Below are 27551 nucleotides of genomic sequence, written 5' to 3' on the forward strand. Positions count from 1 at the left end.
ATCTCTAGCAAAAACCAAGAAGCAAGTAATTATAAACTGTCATACCAGCACTTCCTGATTGGCATTTATGACTGTATTTTATAACCTCTAGAAACATACATCTTCCTTAGAATTTCTTTCCACAATGTGGTACAAAACATGTATCTAATAAGCCCAAACAACTTTAGTTTCTCATAAGACAAAAGTAGGTGAACTTAGACCTGCCCAGCAATTAATGTCACAGTACTTTATCCTACTTATAATGACCCAGACAGTGAAGGAATTTTCACGTTTAACTTAGTTTTGTTTCAGGTTACCAAAATCTGGAGATACTATCTTTAGAGTAGACATTCCTAAATCAGATATTCCTTAAGAGTTTACGTAAAGTTCTTGTCTCACTTACCTCTATTTACTTAAAAGTTATTTTTCTTGCTGACAAATTTTGTAACTAATAAGGTTTTATTTGATTTCTAGTAAACCAAGGTACAGTAAAAGTATATTTAATATTGATGACTCTAAAGACATGTCTTTATTAATCAAACCAACAAGCTTAAGCTAACTTAATCAAATATTAATTCAGTACTGAATATTTTCCAGATCATATGAACCTGAAGTTCATTCTGACCAGTTTCATTTATTTTTCCAAGTATTTATATAAGCATTTAATTTCCTTTAAGTCAATTAAATAGAGCTCTTTTAAAAATTAATTTTGACAGTAGCATGTATCTACAACACAGAGAGATACTTACAGAGACTGTCACAGGGAGAAAGCCAATTCTGACTCCCTGTTGCAAACTGTTACTTTGACTTGCTTTTCATTGCTTTTGTCATTGTAATTATACTCAATGGCTTGTCTGGAGGACCCTGCCCTTCTGCTTGACTGTAAACTAAAGTGCCTTTGTTCAGCTCCTGGAAAGATAATTTGTCCCTGCCCACCTGTGAATAGTAATGTAATGTCTCTGCTTTTGAATATGCTATCTAGGTTGGTCATAACTTTCCTTCCAAGGAGTAAGCATCTTTTAATTTCATGGCTGCAGTCACCATCTGCAGTGGTTTTGGAGCCCCAAAAAATAAAGTCTGACACTGTTTCCACTGTTTCCCCATCTATTTCCCATGAAGTGGTGGGACTGGATGCCATGATCTTCGTTTTCTGAATGTTGAGCTTTAAGCCAACTTTTTCATTCTCCACTTTCACTTTCACTTTTCATCCTCTTCACTTTCTGCCATAAGGGTGGTGTCATCTGCATATCTGTGGTGATTGATATTTCTCCTGGCAATCTTGATTCCAGCTTGTGTTTCTTCCAGTCCAGCGTTTCTCATGATATACTCTGCATAGAAGTTAAATAAGCAGGGTGACAATATACAGCCTTGACGTACTCCTTTTCCTATTTGGAACCCGTCTGTTGTTCCATGTCCAGTTCTAACTTGCTTCCTGACCTGCATACAGATTTCTCAAGAGGCAGATCAGGTGGTCTGGTATTCCCATCTCTTTCAGAATTTTCCACAGTTTATTGTGATCCACACAGTCAAAGGCTTTGGCATAGTCAATAAAGCAGAAATAGATGTTTTTCTGAAACTCTCTTGCTTTGTCCATGATCCAGCAGATGTTGGTAATTTGATCTCTGGTTCCTCTGCCTTTTCTAAAGCCAGCTTGAACATCAGGAAGTTCACAGTTCATGTATTGCTGACGCCTGGCTTGGAGAATTTTGAGCATTACTTTACTAGCATGTGAGATGAGTGCAATTGTGCAGTAGTTTGAGCATTCTTTGGCATTGCCTTTCTTTGGGATTGGAGTGAAAACTGACTTTTTCCAGTCCTGTGGCCACTGCTGACTTTTCCAAATTTGCTTGCATATTGAGTGCAGCACTTTCACAGCATCATCTTTCAGGATTTGAAATAGCTCAACTGGAATTCCATCACTTCCACTAGCTTTGTTCGTAGTGATGCTTTCTAAGGCCCACTTGACTTCACATTCCAGGATGTCTGGCTCTAGATGAGTGATCACACCATCGAAAAGCAGAGACATTACTTTGCCAACAAAGGTCCATCTAATCAAGGCTATGGTTTTTCCAGTGGTCATGTATGGATGTGAGAGTTGGACTGAAGAAGGCTGAGCGCCGAAGAATTGATGCTTTTGAAGTGTGGCGTTGGAGAAGACTCTTGAGAGTCCCTTGGACTGCAAGGAGATCCAACCAGTCCATTCTGAAGGAGATCAGCCCTGGGATTTCTTTGGAAGGAATGATGCTAAAGCTGAAACTCCAGTACTTTGGCCACCTCATGCGAAGAACTGACTCATTGGAAAAGACTCTGATGCTGGGAGGGATTGGGGGCAGGAGGAGAAAGGGACCACAGAGGATGAGATGGCTGGATGGCATCACTGACTCGATGGACATGAGTCTGAGTGAACTCTGGGAGTTGGTGATGGACAGGGAGGCCTGGCGTGCTGCGATTCATGGGGTCGCAAAGAGTTAGACATGACTGAGCGACTGAACTGAACTGAACCTGTGAATAGAAGAGATTAACACACCCCTTCCAAAGGCTGACCATTCTCTTGGGGATGTTTTGCAAGACTGAAGACCCTTTCACTTTACTTCCCCACTGCCTCTCCCTCCTATTCTGCCTTTTGACTTTAGTTCCTCATTGCTTCTTTCTCTCTGATCTATAAAAGAACCTGGCATCCACACCCCAGTTAGATGGTTATTTTGAGGCGCTAGCCTGCCATTTTCTAGGTCTGCCAGCTCCCCAATTAAAGTCTCTTCCTTGCCTCAACACCTCAAGTCTTGGGTGCATTGGCCTGTTGTGTAGCAAGCAGAGTGAGCTTGGACTCAGTAAAAAGGCCCCACATTCCCATTCCAAAATTTCAGAATCAGGTACAACAGTATAACAAAAGAGGTTAGACTCCAGTTGGGTTTCTGACAAATGGAACGAATCAATGTCACCTGGGTGTATGGCTAACTCCTTTCTGTCATGGTCCGTGCACGGGTTGGAAAAGAATTTCCAGACAAGAGACAGGATGAGAGGGAAGTAAAGTTTTTTTAGAACAGGAGACGCTATTAGAATAGCAGGCCAGCTCAGGGGAGAACTGACGTTGAACAGGGGTCCTTAGTCCACTTTTATACCCAGGGTACAAGGAGTGGGATAGGGGTCTTGCGGGTCATTTGCTGATTGGATGAGGCACGAATACTGGGTGGGGGGGAAGAGTAAGGCAAATACCTTCTCCCTATGGCGTAGGAGGGGAGAAAGTTATACTGCTCAGGAGGACCTTACAACATGGGGGAGGGAAGGACAATAAGGGTCTGGTTTTCCTGTTCCTGCATTCCAAGACCTTCCTTGGTTTTATCTGCTCTTTTGTCCTTGGGTCACCACAGTTTTTACTAATATTTATGGAAAAGACACTTAACATATCCATTTGTCCTTGACAAGTTCCAAGCTTGGAAGCTCTCTGGCATTCATACCTCTGATGGAATCAAATTTAAAGGCAGGACAAAAAACATTAAACCCAAAATCCTGTTCAGGCCTTTATTACACATTAACCAGACCTGCTCAAAGACAGGAATGTCTGCTCGACCCTAAAGATCAATTTTTTCTTCTTCTTTCTTCTGACACTAACAATGTAACTTAAAAAAAAAAAAAAAAAAAACCCGTTGGCTGTGTCACACAGCATGTAGAATCTTAGTTCCTTATCCAATGATTGAAACAGTGCCCCTTGCACCGGAAGCACAAAGTCGAAACCACTGGACTGCCAGGGAAGTCCCGAGCAAGGTAACTTCTCCAAAGAATAATGTTCTTTTCCAGCTCTGCTGGGGGTTGTGGTGACTTGCTGCTCGCTTCATTTGTGCTTACCCAGACTATATGTCCTTCATGAATTTTATGTAAAATATCAGCATGTCATTTTGATGTACAATTCTTTGTCTCAAAAATGTGTATCTATGCCTTCAACTTCTAACCGGTGGGACAGTTCTCAGAGGTTTCTAAGAATTTGCTTTCTGGGTTAGACTCCTCAGTTTGGCTCAAACAGAATTCCTTTTTAAACTTGATCATTAGTTGACTTTTTTTCATTGGAAAATGTGTATTTGCAGATGACACTGGGTGGTGAGAGTTTGCCAGGTTGCCTGTGTCAGAACTTGTTTAGAATTATCTGATAAACAGTGATCACCGAGGGCACAGGCAAGCCAAGGAATGTGAACTGGTTGCTGAGGAAGCCAAGATGTTTCTGCAGGTGGTAAGCCAGAGCAGGCATTGTCCGCCTTGGAAAGGTCTCAGGAACAACCCTGCAGTGGGCAAGAAAGTCAGGAGTCATGCTTGGGAGTGTGTGTGATGGGAGACAGAAGGTTGCTACAGCCTGAGGCCAGAAGCATGTGGTGTGCCTCTTACAAGACTCTTAGCAAGATGATCACCAGGCCTCCTGGGCTGGGGCTGCAAGATAGCTGAAGGACTGCACATTCTGGGTGTGCAACTGGAGAAAGAATTTAGAGTTAGGAAGCATAAGCTTATGACCAGATCAGTCGACCCCTTTGACTCTTCAACTTTCATATGCACCATTCTACACCTGTTTCAATACCTGCACAACAATTAACTACATTTTTAGCAAGAAACAGTTAACCCTGTAATAAGTGAAATTCTTGCCCTCCCTGCCCTTCACCCAATTAAGACCCAAAACCCCAATGGTCAGTGAATTCACTGCTGCCTATATTAATTATGCTTCAATCTCAGTCTTGGTTCCACTAAAGGCTATATTTTAAAGTTGACCTCCACCTAGTTTTATATAAAATTAAAATGGGAAGTAGAAGAGGGTTAGAATGTACAAGCACATACAAATAACAGAAAATATGCAGTTACCCTTCCTGGTTTCTGTAATTGTTCATGGCATCAGAGTTGATGTCTATAGCTTCCACTTCACCTGCTTATTCCCTGTTTTTCTTGCCCCCAGCCAGAACCCACAGCCCTAGATTCTTTACCAGGGAGAATGACTCTATCCTTCCCTTCTGAAGGGTCTGACTCCTCAATTACCCTGCCTTTCTTTTTTTCAGTTCCTGTAGCTTTTCATTGACCTTTACTGTGAGCGTGGAAGTACTGAGAGGAACCTCAGAAAATCTCCTGGGTTCCAGACAAAGTCCTCCTTGCTTCCATTATAGTAGCAACCAATTTCCTTTGATAATTGGGATCATTACAGTTAAATTAGTCTTTTTCACCTGTTGGTTCGTGGTATAAGGTGTGTAAGAGGGTCAGGTGGCCATATGTGGTATGCAAAATTCTAAGAGGGACCCCACAATTCCTGACCCCAGGGTAAACACCAGTATAATTTCCTTTTGAACGTTGTAGGGACCTGTAAATACGGTTGGATATCATCTCCATGATTATATAACAATATAGCAAAGAGAATTTTGCAGGTGTAATTAGGGTCCCTAATCAGTCAACTATAATCCAAAGGGATATTATCATGGGTGGATCCAACCTATCTAACCAGGCAAGTTTTCCAAAAACAAAAGTTCTATCCTCCAGGATATATCACATGCTAGACCACAAAACAAGTCCCACTAAATTGAAGATTTAAATCATACATTGGGTTGTACCCTGCAGGCCTGCAAGTCTTGCAGTTGCCCAGCCTCAGGACTGAAGAAAGAGCCTCAAGATAGCAACAGAGTCATCAATGTCTTATTTGATAGAAGATCTTACACATCTGAAGCAAGGTCCTGGAGCAGCACCTCACTGTGTGTGGCAGACAGCAGACAGGATGTGGCAGCAGTCTTTGCTACTCGGGGAAGAAGGAGACTACCATTTATAGGGGGAATTAATGTCAGACTGGCTCATCAATTACCAGGGAAACCAGCAGCTGGGACAGGGAGCAAGCAAGTAGGCAATTACTATTAAGCCCTATAATTAAGAGGGTTGGATAGTCATGTGAGTGAAGCAGGGCCTGTTTGAGGAGGAGATGTACAGACAGCAAACAGCCATCCTGAATTGCCTAGTCATACATTCCACCCATACATGTGTGACCCTTATAATCTCAGCCCATCCCTCTTGTGCAATATCCCTGAGGATAGGTAGATAGAGGTGCATTGCAACCAAATACCACAAATGCCATACAGACCATCCAAGAGGCAGGCAAGCTTTGGAGTCAAGTGCTTAGCAAGTCAATTTTTCGGGGAACTTCAGAGGTCGACAATAGCTCCTTTTGCTGTAGACTCACCGATCACCTCATTTTGTGGTGAGGCCATCATTGTCACCCAGTTCACAAACAGATTCCCTTCACTCAGAGCAGGATGAGTTGCAAGATGTTTAACAGGCCCAATACAGGAAGATCACAACTACTAACTACTAAGCAAATACAAACAGTAACATCGTTCTGAGATAACGGCACCCCTGCCTAAGGGTTTTGTCCTGGCCTGCAATACTGTACCACCTGCCTATATTTAGTGCGCATCAGTTCAGTTCAGTCGCTCAGTCATGTCCGACTCTTTGTGACCCCATGAATTGCAGCACGCCAGGCCTCCCTGTCCATCACCAACTCCTGGAGTTCACCCAAACTCATGTCCATTGAGTCGGTGATGCCATCCAGCCATCTCATCCTCTGTCATCCCTTCTCCTCCTGCCCCCAATCCCTCCCAGCATCAGAGTCTTTTCCAATGAGTCAACTCTTTGCATGAGGTGGCCAAAGTACTGGAGTTTCAGCTTTAGCATTAGTCCTTCCAAAGGACACCCAGGACTAACCTCCTTTAGAATGGACTTGTTGGATCTCCTTGCAGTCCAAGGGACTCTCAAGAGTCTTCTCCAGCACCACAGTTCAAAAGCATCAATTCTTCGGTGCTCAGCTTTCTTCAAAGTCCAACTCTCACATCCGTACATGACCACTGGAAAAACCATAGCCTTGACTAGACGAACCTTTGTTGGCAAAGTAATGTCTCTGCTTTTGAATATGCTATCTAGGTTGGTCATAACTCTCCTTCCAAGGAGTAAGCGTCTTTTAATTTCATGGCTGCAATCGCCATCTGCAGTGATTTTGGAGCCCAAAAATAAAGTCTGACACTGTTTCCACTAACCAGTGTCAAATACTGAAGAGGCAGTGTAACAGACCAGACCACAGAGTTAGTATAACAGTGCCTTTTTCCAGGTGGGACCAGGTAGAGGACAGGTATAAGTCGCTTTCTGACTCCAACAAGGTTGTAAACCCAAATCACCGGGAACTTATCTGCCAGTCCCACGGGCTATTTATAATCTGTTCCTCTGGGGGTAGATCCTGTGGCAAAGGCAAAACTGAGTTATTGCCCTGACCTATAGTTGTCAACAGTTCTTCAGTGGTCAACAGTTGAACCTGAGTGGTATTGACTGTTTGTCCCTGGGTTTAACATAGCCTTGGCACTGAGATGATTGCTCCTGGGATGTGCCCACGTGCTGAGAGTGAGTTTCCCATCTCAACTCTTGTTTAAGTAGTCTATTCATAGCCCAGCAGCAGTGGAGTTGAAAGGCAGGTGCAAATGCCCATGTATGTCATTTATAATGGCCCATTCCTGAACTTCTTGCCTAGAGAATCCCATGGATGGAGGAGCCTGGTGGGCTACAGTCCACAGGGTCGCAAAGAGTCGGACAGGACTGAGCACCTTCACTTTCACTTTCACTCCTGAACTTCACAAGAATTAAGTAGATTCCTTGGTCACTATTGATGTCCATGGGGACCCTATATGTCGCACATAAATGAATAGTGGTTTTTGTGTAGCTCAAAGAATCAAGTATTTTTTTGGTAATGTCTCCCATCTGTTGTAATACATCATAGACTGCATATGGCTGTTGTTCCATCACGCTCTACCTGGAACCAGAGGCCCAAGGGCACTCTTGCTATTTTGCGGTTGCTATAGGCTCCAACCAAACCTTTCTGGGTAACTGGCCATGTTCAACTCACAGATCTGTCTCTGAATTAAAAACCCTAAAGCCTGTGTCTGTAATTGTTTAGGGGTGGTAGGTAGGGAGTGTCCTTGAATTTCGTAGATAATCCGGGCCCTTGCATTTTGTCTGTATTCACCAGCCACCCCTGGGCAGTCAGATGAACCAAGAGCACAGGGCTGCTACTTTCAAATTGGAAAAAGACTGAGGTTAACAGGATATAATCAACATGATAGAAGAAAAAGATACCTCTCGTGGTACACAGCTGCCACAGGGCCCCGCCTGCTACTGGATGGCCTCCTCGGAATCTCCCCCACAGCCTTCTTTTCCCCCATCCCTTGTGTCCTAATCTCAGCTCCCGGGGGTTTCCTCATCCTGAGAGGGCAGCAGAGACATCAGTGACTTACTGGACAGAGCAACTTACAGTCTGAAGGAAGGTCCTAGACCACCACTGTGTATGGCAGATGGCAGACAGGACTGCTAGCTGGCAGCCATCCTCACTCCTCCAGGGAGAAAGAGGCTACTAGTCATAGGGGGAAATGACGTCAGATTGGCTCATCAATTACCAAGGAAACCAGCAGATAGGGCAGAGAGCAAGCACCTGGGCAGTTACTAATTAAGCCCTATAATTAAGAGGATTGAAGAGTCATGCAAGTAAAGCAGGGACCGGTTGAGCAGAGAATGTACAGAGAGCCAGAGAACAACCATCTTGAGTGGCCTGACCATACTCCATAGCAAGCATCTTTTCTGACCCCAAGGCTATGAGCCTGGAAATCAACTACAAGGAAAAAAAACAACCCCAAACACAAACACCTGGAAGCTAAGCAGTATGCTAACCAATAGGTCATTGAAGACATCAAAGAGGAAATAATACCTGGAGACAAATGCAAACACAACAATCCAAAAAATGTAGAACATGGCAAGACCCTGAGAGTGACTTCAGGTGCTGAGAGTTGTCCTCAGGCAGCAGCAAGAACACAGGGACATTAATCACTCAGCTGCAAGGCCCTGAATTCTGCTAACAACCACGTGAGCTGTGAAGAGGACGCTGAGCCCCAGATGAGACTGCAGCCTAAGTCAACAATTTGATTTCAGAGTGGTGACACCCTGAGCAGAGGACTCAGCTAACCTGTACCTAGGTCCTTGATCAATAGAAGCCATGGGATAAACACATTTTCTGTTATTTTAAATACATAGTCTCATCTTCCCTGATGGCTCGGAGGGTAAAGAATCTGTCTGCAATGCAGGAGACCTGGATTTGATCCCTGGGTCCAGAAGATCCCCTGGAGAAGGGAATGGCAACCCATTCCAGTATTCTTTCCTGGAGAGTTCCATGGACAGAGGAGCCCGGCAGGCTATACAGTTGATGGGGTCTTAAGAGAGTTGGACAAGACTGAGTGACTAACACTTTCTCATCTTCTAATTCAGCGGAACTCTTATTGTGTCCCCTGTGGAAGCTTACCCTTATTGGATACTAAGATCTCCAGACCAGCAGAGCTCAAAGTTATCAGGACAGGAAGCAAAAAGCCTGCAAATGGGTTATTAGATGTAACAGTGAGAGAAGCCACTCCAACTACTGCTGCTTGCATTCTGGCTGTAGGAGCGAGAACACCTTTCTGATCCAAGAATACACTGTACCTATAAGACAGAACCCTATTCTTGCAGGATGCTGTCTACCAACTGGTACCATAATGAGACCTCAGTAAGCCATTCCTCCTTTTGTTTAGGCCAGTCACTTCCAGGTGGTGGGGGGATGTGTAAGACCAGTTAATTCCATGGGGCAAGCCCCATCGCTGCTCTTCTTTGCTGTGATATGAAGTTTCTTGATCAGAAACAATGCTGTGCAGAAAGTAAGATGGTAGATAAGGCATTCTTGTGAGTCCACGGATGGTAGTGCTAGTGGGGAAGGTCAGTCTGTATCCAGAATATATATTTCCATGAGAATGAATCTCTGCCCCTCCATGATGGAAGTCCAGTGTAATCTGCCTGCACTTAGGTAACTGGGAATGATGCCATATTAGGGGCTTATTTTGGACTCTGCTGTTGCCCCATTAGGCACCCAGCACTGACACTAACCAGGCCAGCCTCAATATGGGAAATTCCATGTTGTCGAATCCATACATCACCTCCATCCTTACCACCACAGCCTCTCTGTTTGTGGTCTATTGAACTAGCACTGGAGCGCTGGGGAAAGAAGCTGACTCACATCCACAGCGAGTTATTTTGTCCACCTTGTCATTAAGAGCCTCCTCTGCAGGGGTGACCTTTGGTGGGCATTCACATGGGATACAAATGTCTTCACAATCTGTGCCAATTCGAAGAGATCTTAACTAATGTTCTGGTCTCCACTCAAAATGTCCTTAATCCCAGTCTCCATCTGTCACAATTTTTACCCCCCTTGGTCGACTTCTACCTATCTTCAACGTTATCTCATCCAGACCTCCTGTCACCCACTCTTCCTTTCAAGGTCGTTCTGAAGCAAATTCCAGACATCATATCCCTTTATCTTGAATATTTCAGTTCCAGACATCATATCCCTTTATCTTGAATATTTCAGTATCTCTAAATGATAAACGCTATTTTAAAATAAACACAATACTATTTTACACCATGAAATGACTATCCCAAGTAGCCAAATAAAGTCCAAACATTGAAATGAGTTAGTATCTCTCAAATCTCTTTCAATCCATGTTTTCCTTTTTCTCTTTTGTTGCAATATATTGAAGAAACCCAGCTGTCTTTCAAGTTTTCCATAGACCTGATTGGCTGACATGTCAATTAACATATTCTTCTATCCCCTGTATTTCCTAAAATTTAGTGGTTATATCTGGAGGTTAAATCAGGTCCAGGCTTGATTTTTTCTTTGCAAAACAACTTCCTGGGTGGTGCTACGTGCATTCCTTAGGGGGCACATAGCCTTTCTCTTATTTTGGAATATTACCGGTCATTGATGGTCATCACCAGAGCCCTTTACTCTTTGTTAAATAAAGATTTCTAAGGTGCTAATATTAACATATTTCCTGGCACATAAATGCTTCTTTCTCTTTGAATCTCTTAAAATATGGAACAGTACTATACATGTACTAAATTGAAAATAAGATTGTTAATTGGATAAATAAAACTTTCCAGATATAAAGTACCAGAAACCCTCCTTTTAGTAGCAATTACATTAAAGATAGCAAGGTTGTTTGAAATAAGTTTTATTTCACAGATATAAAACAATTCTGAACATTTACAACTTGTACAAAGACTGGTAGCTTTTATATTTTAAAAAGTGCTATAGTAAGAGAACAGGAAAGAAATGAAGACCATAATAACATTTCAAATTACAGGTTCAGGGAATGGGAAAATGAAGAAAGTATTTTAATCAACTACAAAATCTCAAAACTATAATTTTGATTGAAGGAAAACGAATAATACTGGATCTAAAAACAGTGTGAAATCACACTTTGGTCTGTAAACACACTTAGTCATGTTCCTTCACTCAGAAGTGCAGGCAAAAGGAAAAGTACAGGCAGAGGATGAGATGGTTAGGCAGCATCACCGACTCAATGGACATGACGCTGAGCAAACTCCGGGAGATAATAAAGGACAGGGAAGTCTGGAGTGCTGCAGTCCAGGGGGTGGCAAAGAGTTGGACATGACTTAGCCACTGAACAACAACAATGTACACATAAAAATTATATAAGGTGTCACTAAAACGAACCATTCAAAGGTATAATAAAAAAGAGGTAGGGAACAAAAATGAAAGGATTTATTTTGGGAGCTCTTCAATAATGATACGAGACACCGAATTCCACCCTGTGGAGGCATCTCCTTTCGGGTAATCTGAGCAAGTACCAACCCAGATAGCAATGTCCACCAGGCCAGCACCAATGCCTTCACAGAGTCCTTCCACTGCAAAACAGAGATGAGAGTTACAAACCTCTTTGGAATATAAAGGCAAAAACTTTCAGCTCAATTTTATCATTTTAGCATGCCAGTGATTAAAGCAAGTTAAGGTACAGTAAATTTAAAATGCTAATATTTAATAAGGGTCTTATAAAGATAAGTTCTCATTTTCCTAGCTCATAAGTATTTAAATATATATCCAGGGCTTTCCTGAGAGCTCAGTGGTGAAGAATCTGCCTGCCAATGCAGGAGACACAGGTTCGATCCCTCGTCTGGGAAGATCCCATGTGTCACAGAGCACCTAAGCTCACAAGCTGCAACCAGTGAGCCCATGTGCTGCAACTGAGGCCCATGTCCTGAGAGCCTGTGTTCTGTAACAAGAGAAGCCTCCACAATGAGAAGCCCATGCACCATTACTAGAGAAAAGCCCACACAGCAACGAAGACCCAGCATAGCCAAAATAATAAGTAATCTTTTTAAAAAAAAAAAAAAAAAAGACATATACATATCCATTCTATGGTAAAAGCTCACAGGAAATTGTCTTTGAGGTTTCAGCCATAAAGGTAGAATTTGTTTACTTATGGAGATGACCTAAAACAAAAAAAGTAATTTATTTATGACTAAATAAAGGAAGCCTACATTTATTTTTTTTCTTTTGGCCACACCATGTGGCTTGTGGGATCTTAGCCCTAGCCACTAGGAGTGAAAGGGAACTTCCCTGGTGGTCCAATGGTTAAGAGTCCATCTTGCAATGCAGGGGATGAGGATTCGATCCTTCACTAAGGAACTAAGATCCCACACGCCCCAGGGTAAGTAAACTGCTGCACCGCAGCTACTGAAGCCTGCGTGCTCTGGAGCCCATGCCGTGACTAGAGAGTCTGTGCACCTCAACAAAAGATCTCACATGACACAAAGGAAGATCCTGTGTGCCACAACCAAGACTCAATTCAGCACCCCCCAAAAAATATATATATATAAAAAATTAAATAAAGTTGTATTTTCTTTAAAAAAAAAGATGTTGATGCGATATGTAAGCTTTTTTTTTTTTTTAAAGAAAGACCTTTCCACCTGAAGAAAAGAGCACTGGAAGATGAAAATACAATTCTGATTATAAGCTGAATCAGTAATTTATGTAGCCATTTGGGACAAGTTGTTACACGTGAAGCCTCCATATTGTAATTTTCTATCAGCAGACCAAACTGAAAACACCTTATAAAAGATCAAATTTTAAGTAATTAAAATAATGTCTCATTTTAAGAGTTAAAAAAATAAAGAGAGCCCTTTCCTATATATACTTGATAGTACTAAGTAGAAGAAACAACTTCCATAATGTCAAAAGAAATCCTAGCATTTTATAGTCCCATCATTATACTAGTCCTTCAACCTGGAATCCCGTTTTACATAGAAATTCCTCCACAGTGAAAAAACAAGCTAACTAAATCCTGTTTTTCCTCTGTGTTTTGTTTTTTGCTTTATAAACATGTGCCTTTTCACAAGTCCTCCAGACTTTCACATACTAATATATATATAACCTGCATTCCATCTTATCAAGCCTCTTCTCCAACATTAAAAAAATATTCCCCTTACTGTTCATTTTAATAGGCAAAAGTTATACCCCTCTGATGTCTGTGTCAGGGGAAAAAGGAACCACAGGTTGGCAGATTCTTTAAGAAAACAGGTATTGCCACATAAGTAGGGTGGGGATGATCGCATGTGACTGGATTGTCTTCCTATCTGGTTGAGGTTAGTATATTCAAGCTGAGCCCAGGGATGTAGGCCTGAAACAATCTGCTTCTACCAGCTGTGACATCAGTGAATTGAAGGCAAGTCCCACTGAATCCAGATACCTGTCTCTGGTTCAAGACCCTTTCCAAGTTGGGAGAACTAAGCTGTGCGTGCCCGCAATACCCATGGCCTAGAAATGTGTTCACTTCCCTCCACAGGTCAGACAAGGTTGGGTCTGGCATCATCCTCACACAGGGAGAGTCAAATGGTCACTTTATGGTCTTTAACAAGTAAAATAATGTTTTTTGAACAAACGAACATTTTTTGCTGTAATAAGGTAGTAATAGCTTATTAAGCACCTAAAAGATGTTGAATTAAAGGTTCTTAACCTGTTTTCCGCCTAGATCCAGGTAAGATGATATCCTAAACTCTGATGGGCATATTTAAGGCTTAATGTCATCCTCTGATGTGCAAATATAAGTGTATCCCTTTTCTTTCTCTCAAGAGAGTATCGGTGTGCAAGAAAAGTGAATCACTACTGAGGCAACATTTAATTCATCTTAAGACAAAATCTGTTACGAATAACAAATTACTTCTGACATTTTACCCAGTGATCATACCAAATGAGTTTCTACAACGTGGTTGGTAAATGCTATGTTAAATAATTTATGAAGTGTGTGTAGGTATAGGTGACAGTTCCTGGGCCTGAGGGCTTACATTATAGAAAGATATTAACATAAAAACTTTAAAGATAATATAATAGAAAGTAAGTTACTTATATAAACTGTTTTTTATTTATTTTTATGGATTTCATTTTTTATTAACCTTTTTGGAGCATAGTTGCTTTACAACATATCTTTTGACGTTTATAATTTAATCTTTAAAATGTAAGTATAGTTAAATTACAGTGCTGGGCCAGTCTCTGCAGTACAGCAAAGTGACTCAGTTATACGCATTCTTTTTTTCACATTCTTTTCCATTATGGTTTATCATAAGATACCGAATATAGTTTCCTGTGCTATCCACTAGGAGCTTGTTGTTTGTCCATCCTATATATAATAGTTTACATCTGCTAATCCCACACTCCCAGTCCTTTCCTCCCCCTTGGCAACCAAAAGCCAGTCCTCTATGTTGGCGAGACGCTTTCTGTTTTGTAGATACAGTCATTTGTGCCATGTTTTAGAGTCCACATATTAGAGATATCTGATGGTATTTGTCTTCACTGAGTCTGATAATCTCTAGATGCATTCAACTACTATTTAAACACATACCAACTTTCTAATCAAATTTTAGATTTTATACCACAATTTTTAAAATTTTAGTGACTGCTTCTCAGATGGAAAGCACGTCTTCCTTTACAGCACAGAACTTAGTGAAGACGCTTTTCATTCTGATCAAACCTTGTCTTGGGAGATGAGAGCACGGCTTGGTTTCCATTCACCAGGACACTGATTCTCCTACTCAGGGTACTTCCTTTCCCTGGGCCTTCTCTATGTACAAAGAGAAGAGGTTAAAATATCTTCTTTATGTCTTGAGGATATTGTGTGGATTTGAAGAAGAAAATGGAAGGAATGCCCTTGATTCCTTAGCAATAAATGTGCTATATTAATTTTGGGGACCATCTGGCTTGGGTCCCTAAGAATGCTGAAATATTTCTTCTGATTAGCAGTGAGGGTATCTCTTCTCTTCCCTCTCCATTCTAAAGTATAAGATCAGAGAGAAATTTTTTCAAGAAATCTGGGAAATGAAGCTAGTGATATATACACCTTGTGATTCCCCTAGTACGTGCTGTTAAGGTAGGTCACTCCCACACCTCACCTGCCACACACACACACACACACACACACACACACACACACCACATACACACAACAACGCAAGAAAGCAAAAGAGCTGGCAGCCAAATACTGATAGTGGTGTATCTGAGTGATGACATTAATATTAGGTTGATGCAAAAGTAGTTGTGGTTTTGCATTGTTGAACTTTGCCATTAGATATTGGAATACATTCTTAAATAAATGTGGTTATGTTAGACATCATTTTAATGTGCATTTCTCACTTTATGCGCTTTTGCTAATGACATTCTTCAATTCAGTCGCTTAATCATATCCAACTCTTTGCGACCCCATGGACTGCAGCATGCCAGGCTTTCCTGTTCATCACCAGCTCCTGGAGCTTACTCAAAATTCATGTCCATTGAGCTGGTGATGCCATCCAACCATCTCAACCTTTGTCATCCCCTTCTCCTCCTTCCTTCAAACTTTCCCAGCATCACGGTCTTTTCCAATGAGTCACTTTGCATCAGGTGGCCAAAGTACTGGAGTTTCAGCTTCAGCATCAGTCCTTGTAGTGAATATTCAGGACTGATTTCCTTTAGGATGGACTAGTTGGATCTCCTTGCTGTCCAAGGGATTCTCAAGAGCTTTCTCCAACACCACAGTTCAAAAGCATAAATTATTTAGCACTCAGCTTTCTTTATAGTCCAACTCTCATATCCATAGATGACTACTGAAAAAACCATAGCTTGACTAGACGGAATTTTGTTGGCAAAGTAATGTCTCTGCTTTTTAATATGCTGTCTTAGTCGGTCATAGTTTTTCTTCCAAGGAGCAAGCGTCTTTTAATTTCATGGTTGCAGTCACCATCTGCAGTGATTTTGGAGCCTCCAAAAATAAAGCCTCTCACTGTTTCCCTTGTTTCCTCATCTATTTGCTATGAGGTGATGGGACTGGATGCCATGATCTTAATTTTCTGAATGTAGAGTAATCACTTATTGCTGCCTGCTGCCAAGTCACTTCAGTCGTGTCCGACTCTGTGCGACCCCATGGACTGCAGCCTACCAGGCTTCTCTGTCCATGGGATTCTCCAGGCAAGAACACTGGAGTGGGTTGCCATTTCCTTCTCCAATGCATGAAAGTGGAAAGTGAAAGTGAAGTCACTCAGTCATGTCTGACTCTTAACGACCCCATGGACTTCAGCCCACCAGGCTCCTCCATCCATGGGATTTTCCGGGCAACAGTACTGGCATGGGGTGCCATTGCCTTCTCCAATCACTTATTACTTGTAGTGTATTTTACGTATTTTAGATTATGGAAATGATGTTAGACAAAAATCAAGCTTGAGTGAATTTCTTATTCAAGTTCAAAATGGGTCATAAAGCAGCAGTGACAGCTTGCAATATCAACAATGCATTTGCCCAGGAACTGCTAATGATCATACAGTGCAGTGGTGGTTTAAGAAGTTTTGCAAAGGAGATGAGAGCCTTGAAGATGAGGAGTGCAGTGGCCAGCCATCGGAAGTTGACCATGACCAGCTTTGATGACCCTCTTACAGCTTCCCAAGAAGTTGCCGAGCTCAACTCAATGTCGACCGCTCTACGGTCGTTCGGCATTTGAAGCGAATTGGAAGGGTGAGAAAGGTTGATAAGTGGGTGCCTCATGAACTAACCAAAAATTTAAAACATTGTCACTTTTGAAGTGTCATCTTCTCTTATTCTATGCAACAACGACGAACCATTTCTCAATCAGATTGTGATGTGGGAGGAAAAGTGAATTGTATATGACAACTGGCAATGGCCAGCTCAGTGGTTGGACCAAGAAAAAGCTCCAAAACACTTCACAAAGCCAAACTTGCACTACAGAAAAGGTCATGGTCACTATTTGGTAGTTTGCTGCTGGTCTGACCCACTACAGCTTTCTGAATCCTGGGGAAACCATTACCTCTGAGAAGTATGCTTGATGAAAGTGGAAGTGTTAGTCGCTCAGTCATGTCTGACTCTTTGTGACCCCATGGACTGTAGCCCATCTGGCCCCTCTGTCCATGGAGTTCTCCCGGCAAGAATACTGGAGTGAGTTGCCATGCCTTTCTCCAGGGGATCTTCCCAACCCAGGGATCAAACCTAGGTCTCCTGCATTGCAGGCAGATTCTTTACCATTTGAGCCACCTGGGAAGCCCGAGAATTGATGAGATGCACTTAAAACTACAATGCCTGCAGCTGGCACTGGTCAACAGAATGGGCACGGTTCTTCTCCACGACAATGCCTGACTGCACATTGCACAACCGCCACTGCAAAAGTTGAATGAATTGGGCTGCAAAGTTTTGCATCATCTGCCATATTTACCTGACCTCTTGCCAATCTACTACCACTTCTTCAAGCATCTAGAATTTTTGCAGAGTAAACACTTCCACAACCAGAAAGAGGCAAAAAAAAAAAATGCTTTCCAAGAGTTCATCAAATCTCAAAGCACAGATTTTTACACTGAAGGAATAAATAAATTTGTTTCTCATTGGCAAAAATGTGTTGATTATAATGGTCCCTATTTTGATTAATAAAGATGTGTTTGAGCCTAGTTATAATGATGTAAAATTCACGATCCAAAACTGCAATTACGTGTGCACCAACCTAACAGGTAGTTTTTTTCCCCTTCTACTTTTTCCTGGCTTCTAAACTCTATCAATGAACCTTAAAATACAATGAAACAAATCAACCCTCCCCCCAAAAAAAACATAAAAACCCCAACAGTTTTACATTTTTTTTGTTTGTCTGTTTGGTTTTTTTGGTTGTGCCGAGAGGCATATGGGATCTTCCCGACCAAGGATGGAACCTGTGCCCTCTGCATAGGAAGCATGGCATTTTAACCACTGGACCACCAGCGAAGTGCAAGGTTTTTTTTTTTTGTTTGTTTGTTTTTAACAAAACAGCAGTTCAAGTGAATTTCTTATTCAAGTTCAAAATGGGTCATAAAGCAGCAGTGACAACTTGCAATATCAACAATGCATTTGCCCAGGAACTGCTAATGATCATACAGTGCAGTGGTGGTTTAAGAAGTTTTGCAAAGGAGATGAGAGCCTTGAAGATGAGGAGTGCAGTGGCCAGCCATCGGAAGTTGACCATGACCAGCTTTGATGATCCTCTTACAGCTTCCCAAGAAGTTGCCGAGCTCAACTCAATGTCACCCACTCTATGGTCGTTCGGCATTTGAAGCAAATTGGAAGGGTGAAAAAGGTTGTAAGAAACTAAGTAAAGCCTAAGTAACCACTGGTTTAATTGAATGTCCCTTCTCTCATACCAGTAGAAGCAAGCAGAGAATACAGAAACAATATAGAAAAGTTCTCTCTTACAAATGCAGCAGACTGTACCTACTATTTTAAAGAACAAGGCAGAGAAATCAGCCTCTTTATCAATCTATGCCAGTGGTTCTCAACCTTGGAGGACATTAGGATAACCAGGAGAGACTTGGGAAGTCCCGCCACCTAGGATGCAACCAGACCTATTAAGTCAGACTCTATAGAAGAGTGGTACCCAGGCACGGCGATTTTTCAAAGTTCCCCAACTGAACACAAGGTAGAGACAAGGTTGAAAACCACTGCTCTATGGCAATACTGGCTATTTTACCATTTCATCTAATTCAGTGATTTTCCACCTTGTGATCTTTTTAGAAAAAATACAGCGGCTGGGTTCTAACCATGAGATTCTGATGCAGTTGATCAGAGATGGGATTCAGGTATCCACATATTTTTTAAAAAGAGCTACAGGAAATTCTGAAGTGCAACCAGGGTGGAGAACTATACACAGAAAACCTGTGATGACCTACCATTACAGTGGACTCAAAACTAATCTTTGCTCTCTAAAGATCTCAGGCACGTTGTGCAACGCCACTATTCTACGTACCAGAAGAAGTGCGATGAATATTAATTGTTGAATTCAATTCAGGGCTTCCTTGGTCCAAATAAATTATGGCTTCAATAGGAAGAGGTCCTGAACACTCAGCTCCATTGAACGTGAAATACCAACGCTGACAGCATGCACTTCTGCATTTTAACCGAAGTGAGCCGCTGAACAAAACTCTTAGGGCACTGTTTGAACGCATCTTTGTGAATGTACATTCCTATCACAAACACAGAAATAGGGTTTAATTAGCATTTTCATTTTTAATTTAAAAGATGCTTTCAAACTGTATCGTGAATTTTATTCAACTATTCTTTTCCCCAAAGTACATTTAAAAAGCTCAGCTTTTACAGAGGGAAACCAGTTCTCTGCAAGATGGTAAGAGACACTGATATTAGAAACTCTAAGAAAATTGAATTATGGCTTTCTTAGAATTATTCACTCCATTGAGGGTATCTCTCAGTTTTACAAAAACAGCCACCTTTCAGAATTTTAGACTAAACCAATCTATATATTTACTTTTCTTTTTCTTCCAAAATTATTTCCTATATTTTGGATGCTTTCAGATTACAGCAGTAAACCAAATGGAATCCGTGCCATCATGGAACTTACATTCTAGACTGCTGCTGCTGCTAAGTTGCTTCAGTCGTGTCCGACTCTGTGTGACCCCATAGACAGCAGCCCACCAGGGTCCCCCGTCCCTGGGATTCTCCAGGCAAGAACACTGGAGTGGGTTGCCATTTCCTTCTCCAAGGCATGAAAGTGAAAAGTGAAAGTGAAGTCGCTCAGTTGTGTCTGATTCTTCGCGACCCCATGGACTGCACCCTACCAGGCTCCTCCTTCCATGGGATTTTCCAGGCAAGAGTACTGGAGTGGGGTGCCATTGCCTTCTCCCTTACATTCTAGACTAGCACTGCCCAAATATATTACTCTGACCTGTTTCTTTTCAAGCACCAGAAAACAGTATCAGGAGTAAAGTGCAGGCGGGGTTTTTAGTCTTTAACTCTGTGACACAAAGATAAGACCCAGGGTTTCTTCCTCTAATTGGTCTTTGCAAAATTTGCCTACTGACTCTTGGTGCTACTCACTTTTACTTGCAAAAGGCTCCCAAACCCATTCTGACCACCAAAAGGAAACTGGAAACATATTAATAATTCAGAGTCGATAGGGAAAGTTTTTAATTTTGATGAACTATAAAAAAGCAACCAATCTATAATGTCAAGTGTTTAAAGAAGTAGGCAACACTAACAAAATGCTTTCTAAGAAATCATATATGAAAGTATAACTGGTCATAGTTCCCAAACTATGAAAGCTAAATGGATATTCCATCACACAGAAATCCAATCGAGATCATTTCAAACATTTTTATAAGTAACAGAGCAGATATTAAAGAGCTGAGATGAGGAGCAAGGATAATATACAGGTTGCTACTTAGAACCTGAGCGTTTTTGGGAAATAAAACTTCTTCTATTTGCCTGGTGGTAGTAGTGGTTAATCGGAGAAGGCAATGGCACCCCACTCCAGTACTCTTGTCTGGAAAATCCCATGGACGGAGGAGCCTGGTAGGCTGCAATCCATGGGGTTGCTAAGAGTAGGGCACGACAGAGCGACTTCACTTTCACTTTTCACTTTCATGCCTTGGAGAAAGAAATGGCAACCCACTCCAGTGTTCTTTGCCCGGAGAATCCCAGGGACGGGGGAGCCTGGTGGGCTGCCATCTATGGGGTCGCACAGAGTCGGACACGACTGAAGCGACTTAGCAGCAGCAGCAGCAGTAGTGGTTAATATCAAGGAATAATATATTGTGGATATGGAACCATGTATAGAGTTGGTCAGCAAAAGAAGAAAGAGGCTTGAAATGGCACCAGCTTCAACTCTATGCCATCCAAGGGACTTGCCAGTTACTTTGGAAGCAAACACTGAACAAAGTAATTATTCTCCCTAAATATTGCTGAATAATTTTAAATGATCATTGTAGTACATCTCTGGTCCATTCTACTCCCATCAGGCCAAAGAATTTTAAGCCGAATCTGCTATCCAGATTAAGGACAAATACCACTGGATTTCCCACCTCTAGATAATTCCAATCATGCAGGAATTTCTTGGAGATTTCTTTCCACCTTTATGTCTGGAACCATAGCAGAATTTCTTGAATTAATTTAAATTCACTTTAGGACAAGATTGGAAAGCTACTTACTGTCCAACACAGACAGTTTCCATTAAAAAAAAAAAAAAAGAGTAAGTTATTTTAAGTGTTCTTAGGGTTGAAATAATTCAGTGACATATTTGTCTTAGAAATACTTTTATACAATTAATTCTGAAGTTATCAATTTTTTCATTAATTCTAAGTTGAAAGTGACATGGTACCCATTCCTTAATATTTTTTGTCTTTTAGGAAAAATAAAATAAAATCTCACCTAAAATGATCACTCAACTATGAAAACCTTTAAGTTTTATTTCAACCTTAAAATAATTCAGACTAGACTTACAGCAATTTTTCCAAGATCTATGCCATAATTCAGGGAACTCCATGAACACTGCTTGTAGTTAGGCGTCCAGGACTCCTCGAAGACTTCCCTCAGGCATTCCCCCTTCTCTCCTTTGAATCCATCTCGACCTGGGATCCCAGGGGTACCAGGGATGCCATTGGCCCCGGGGCTCCCGTCTCGCCCAGGCACCCCCGCAGGCCCTTGTAAGCATACGCCATTGTACTGCAGCAGAAAAGAGAAAGGGGGAAAATCTCTCACCACCTAAGATTCAAAGACTCAGTCTGATTAGAACCGCACTTATTTTGAGCCCTAGGAGTCAAGAATCCCTTCAACGGGAACCAGTTGCCGGTGTTCCAGATAAGTCAATGTGTGTGTGTGTGTGTGTGTGTGTGTGTGTATATATATATATATATATATATATATATGTGGTTTTAGTTCCCTGACCAGGGATCAAACCTGCACCTGTAGCATTGGAAGCTCAGAGTCTTAACCATAGGACCACCAGGGAAGTCCCATATACATAAAGAACTGATTTTTAAAGGTATTCCTAAAATTATGGAATTTCTTTCCTATTCTTTTTTTTTTTTTTTTGCACAGACTTTACACACACACACACACACAATCAAACAAAAAGAAGAGAAAATGTTTTCATTTGTCTGCTTTGCCCTACTGCTCATTGTCATTGTTGTTTTAGTCGCTAAGTCGTGGCCAACTGTTTTGTGACCCCATGGACTGTACCCCACCAGGCCATGGGATTTCCCAGGCAAGAATACTGGATCGGGTTACCATTTCCTTCTCCAACTGCTCATAAAAAGTATACATAATTTTTAAATGGCTGTATTCCAAAGTGAGCATAATTTGATATAACGCTTATTCTTCTAACCCTATATATTGTAAAGGGACTTAGATTTCAGAACTACAGTTTTATGTAAACATTGCACTAGTTTGGGATTGCTATTTCTATTTGTTCTATCATAATGAAAATCTTTATCTACATAGCTTTATTCTTTTTTGGAATTATTTCCCTAAGATAAATTCTTAGAGATATAATTATAAAATAATATCTTAACTCAATATTTATTTCATACTGGCAATGTCTCTAAGCTGGATAAGCAAACCTTTTCCTCCTCTTATTTTCATGTGGAGGAAGTGTCACTAGGGGAACACTTCTGGCCTCCAAATCCACCTAGCCCACCCTGCCAAGGAGTAGGGGTAAATGACTTCATTGCAAGTGTCCATTAGTCTTTAGAGGGGAACAGTAATCTATCAAAAAAATTTTTTGGTAACTTGATTTATTTATGTAGGTTGTGTTGGGATCTTCATTGCTGTGCAAGCTCTTCTCTAGTTGCAGCGAGTGGGGACTACTCTTTAGTTAAGGCGCCCAGGTTTCTCGTTGCAGTGGCTTCTCTTGTTGCGGAGCACCGGCTCTAGGTGCACAGGCTTCAGTATGTGTGGCTCATAGGCTCAGTAGTTGTGGTTTCCAGGCTCTGGAGCACAGACTCAACAGTTGTGCACAGGCTTAGTTGCTCTGCGGCATATGGGATCTTCTCTGATCAGGGAACGAACCTGTGTCTCCTGCATTGGCAGGCGGATTCTTTACCACTGAGCCACCAGGGAAGCCCCTATCAAACTCTTCAGTGCTATGATTCTCTCTCTTTCTCTTGGGGAGTGGTGCAGTAATATGATGTAGAGGTTAAGCGATGGATTCTAGAGTCATATTCTCTGGATTTTAATCTTGGCTCTACCACTTATAAGCTATATGAGATAGGACAAATCATTCAACACTTTAATGCCTGTTTCCTTATCTAAAATGCAGGGGAAAACAATAAAGACTCTTACCTTGTAGGAGATTTAAGTGAGATGATACATAAAATGTGCTGGAGCAGTGCCTGGCACACACTAAATATTGTATTTTGCAGCCATGATTTTTCTTATTATTCCCCCAAGACTGTGTGAGGCAGTTGCCCAGGGCACCAGACCTGGGGAACAGAGCATTAGCAAACTTGCCAGCTAACACACATAAGCCATAAGCCACACACAGCAAAACAGTTGCATCAGTGGTAAAACTGCATCTCCATCTGCCTAATTCCCATACCTATCCCTGAATTGGTCCATTTATTAGACCCTTCAAGCCCCAAACCCAATTTATTTAAAATTTTACTTTAACAATCCCTATTTGTATAAATGATCTGATACTATCATTCTGTATAAATCTATTGTCCAGTGAGAACAACAACAAAAAAATCAATATTCCTTACATATTAAAATAACTTCAAATCTTATTTTTGAATTTTAGCACCTAGGATTAGATATGGTCATATTATAAAATTCAGGCATTTCCCTGGTGGTCCAGTGGCTAAGACTCCGAGCTTGCAATGCAGGGGACCTGGGTTTGATTCCTGGTCAGAGAACTAGATCCCATATGCCGAAACGAAAGATCTCATATGCCAAAACAAAGATGGAAGATCCCGTACGTGGCAACTAAGACCCAGTGCAGCCAAATAAATAAACATGTTTTTAAAAAGTCAGTAATGATACTACCTGGAAAAGGTCCTTATTATCTAATGTTTGCTGGTCAATCTCCTCACGTCACCAATTTGAATTTTACTTTGCTAAATGATTTTTGTGACTTCAACTACTGATATTTTCCTGACTTTAGGGAAAAAAAAAAGGAGACATTCCTATGTATTTACTGCCAGAGAAATAAGAAATGTATTTAACAAAATTGCAAAAGTATCTGAAGACATGCCAAAGTACAAAACATTATAGTTTGGTTTATTTTATGCTTAATTTTCATTTTTTTCATAGATATACATTAATCTTATTTTGTAGATATGCTTTAATTTTCATTTAGTAGACATGTTACTTTCAGTAGCAGATATATGCAATATTCAGACACAGATTTCAGGTGGGAAGGGAGAAATAATAACATTTCTGGTATTTAAAAAAAATTTTTTTCACTATTATTTCCCTGAGAGGAAGATGTTACACATCTTATTTTTCTATATATAAATTCTCAACGGGGAACAAAATTGGATACCTGGATAACAGAGGCTACCTGGCAATGTCTGAAGACGTTTTTGGTTGTCAGGACTTGGGAAGGAGGGATTGCCTGGCACTTGGTAGATGGTAGTGAAAGTCGCGCAGTTGTGTCAGACTCTTTTCGACCCCATGAACTATACAGTCCATGGAATTCTCCAGGCCAGAATACTTGAGTGGGTGGCCTTTCCCTTCGCCAAGGGATCTTCCCAACCCAGGGATCGAACCTAGGTCTCCTGCAATGCAGGAGGATTCTTTACCAGCTGAGCCACCAGGGAACCTCAAGAATAGCGGTGTGGGTAGCCTATCCCTTCTCCGGGGGATCTTCCTGACCCAGGAATCGAACCGGGTTCTCCTGCATTGCAGGCGGATTCTTTACCAACTGAGCTTTCAGGGAAGCCCCAGATGGTAGGGATGTTGCTAAGCATGCCAGATGCACAGCACTGTCCCCACAACAAAGAATCACCTGATTCCAAAAGTCAACTGTGCTATGGTTGAGAATTTTTATTCACCTTTTTTATCTAAAAAACTGCATTGAGAGACCGCATAATTTTACTGAATTCGGTTCCACAGGTATTAATCTGTCTTCTTTCATTTTGAAATGCTAACCCAGCACATGATCGGTACCAGGCAGGGCTTCCTCTAAGGTCTGCGGAATGAACCCCTGTTTCTTTCACTGGCCACCAGGGGGCAGAGCTTGCTGGACGCTTGAAAGGAAGGCTTTGAAAGACCCTGTACAAAGAAGCTGCTTTATAGAATCTGTTGAAACCTTAATGACTGCGAGGATTCTTTTCCCCCAGCAAAACCAAATCCAATCTACAGGATGCACCTGAGCCTGGCTGCACAATAAACTTTTCCAAGTCGGGCTAGAGTTGTGGGAAACCTCAGGTTCTGTAAATCCTTGGAGGGAAAGGAAAAAAAATTGCTGGCTTTATGGGGAAAAAGGGTATTTTGTGTATCATAACTACAGACTCGTAAAATGCAGACTGCACATGAACCACATTCATTTGGTACAGTTTAAAACAATTTAGACACTCAAAATAGAACTATAGCCCTGAACACATAGTCTGCTTTGTGGAGGAAAATTACATAGTACATCACCAAAAAGTGCAGTGTGGAAGGGCAGGAATTTTTTTCCTGAGCTTTTGAATCTGGCATAGAACTAGCTGCCAGGGAGCTTGGTTTATTAGCTCAGTTTACAATGGCAACTTAAAAAATTCAAAACAGTTTGTTTTTATTTTAAAATTAAAAAAAAATGCCCCTTTTATGTCCTGCAATGATTGTATAACCCATATTGGCTCAATGACTGAAGTTTATTATATGCCAAGGAATGTGATCGTTTTGAAAGGATCCTTCTTGCTACAAGGGCAGAAAACCACTCTGCCCTCCAATGGGTTTGCTGACTTTTAGAAGGAAAGAGCTTTAAGCAAACAGACCTGCCCATAGATTAGCCCCTCAGAAATCACTTGGGTGACTTCCCTGGCAGTCCAGTGGTTAAGATTCCCCACTTCCAGTGCAGGGCACATGAGTTCATCTTTGGTCAGGGAACTAGGATACTGCATGCCATGGGGGCCACCAAAGAAAGAAAGAACTTGGGCTATTTATTGCTCTCCTGGAAACTGTCTGATCCCTCCGTTCAGTTGTCATGCTCCTACCTGTGGGCACCTGAAGACCCAGCTTGTCTGGAAAGACTGACTGACCATCTGCCTAAATACAACAACGAAATGGGTCCTTGGAGGGCTAGTGCTGGGCCCCTTCATTTTCTCTTCTGATCAGAAACCCTCTGAGCTATTTCTGGCCCAGCTGTGACAAAGTAAACTGCAGCACATACTCCCTAGGAAGTTGACCGAACATGACTCACTATCATCAAGTTACAAAGAGTTGGACCGATACTGGGTGAGGGTTGTTATTCTATCCCGCTGGCAGACGTGGCCACCAGCCCCAACAAAGGACACGTTGCAAGTCCCTGGCCCAGGCCCACCCAGGGGATTAGCGAGTCCAAGGTCTCGCTGACAGCTCCTTGGCCTACGTTCTAACCTCCCAGCTCCTTATTCTACTCTCATTGTAGCCCAAACCCTCTCTCCCTAGGGGCGGGGGCCGAGGGGGGGCGGCGCAGAGGTCAGAAATTATTGGGCGACTCCTTGTACTCCCGGCGTCCCACCCAACCCACGGCGCATCCGAGGTCCACGATGGCCCTCTCAGATCAGTCTCCCTTGCGAGTTCCAGGACTCCACCATCCGCAGAGCCCAGGTCCTTTCTTACCCGCAGACTCAGACAAAGCGGGACCCCCCCAGGGGCACGCAAGACCCCCACCCCCTTCCCTGGCCCTGCTCCGCGGCTCTGTCCCCTACACCCGACTCACCAGGTCCACCACCTCCCTCTGCCGGAGCAGAGCCTTTTGCTTCCCTTTGGGGGTGTCGGAGGCGCTCGACGGCGCCCGCAGCTGCAGCAGCAGGAGCAGCAGGAGGCCGAGGAGCCGCCGCGGGGAGGCGGCGGGGCCCTGGGGGCGCATGGCGCACGGCGGCCCCGGGACGCTCGGAGCTGGAGAGGAGAGACCCGGGAGCCCGGACGACGTGATCACAGTCTGGCCCCGCCGCGCTCCGAGGCCACCACCGCCGGTTGCATGAATGCGCCTTTCACTCGCACGCTTCCCTCTTTTCCCCCTCTCCCTCCCGCCCCTCCGGACACCAGAGTTTCCATCCAGTAATAGGTCGGAGCCCCCACCCCGATCCCGAAGTGGGGCGGGCCGACAGCCGAGCCCGCCCAGTCCTGCGGCCGCCCAGCCCGCCGGGACCCTCGCGGGGCTGTGCAGACCGCGTGGATCGGTGGCCGGCGGAGCCGGGGGAGGTGGGGCGGGGGGGTGGGGAGGGCGGTGTTGCCG

The 27551-nt window shown here is 42.5% G+C and overlaps 1 protein-coding gene across 1 annotated transcript; it reads right to left on the reverse strand.

Annotated features, from left to right (window-relative positions):
- Positions 1-11041: 11041 nt before the first annotated feature.
- Positions 11042-27301, reverse strand: CTHRC1 (collagen triple helix repeat containing 1). The gene is made up of 4 exons (NM_001081536.2): positions 27033-27301; positions 21632-21853; positions 19146-19362; positions 11042-11754 (listed from the first exon to the last, which is right to left on the reverse strand). Exons 1-4 carry the CDS (start codon positions 27180-27182, stop codon positions 11612-11614), a joined length of 732 nt encoding a protein of 243 aa, NP_001075005.1. The 5' UTR covers positions 27183-27301; the 3' UTR covers positions 11042-11611.
- Between the last annotated feature and the right edge of the window lie 250 nt (positions 27302-27551).

The sequence above is a fragment of the Bos taurus genome, chromosome 14, assembly GCF_002263795.3.
Source record: "Bos taurus isolate L1 Dominette 01449 registration number 42190680 breed Hereford chromosome 14, ARS-UCD2.0, whole genome shotgun sequence".
NCBI classification, from domain to species: Eukaryota; Metazoa; Chordata; class Mammalia; order Artiodactyla; family Bovidae; genus Bos; species Bos taurus.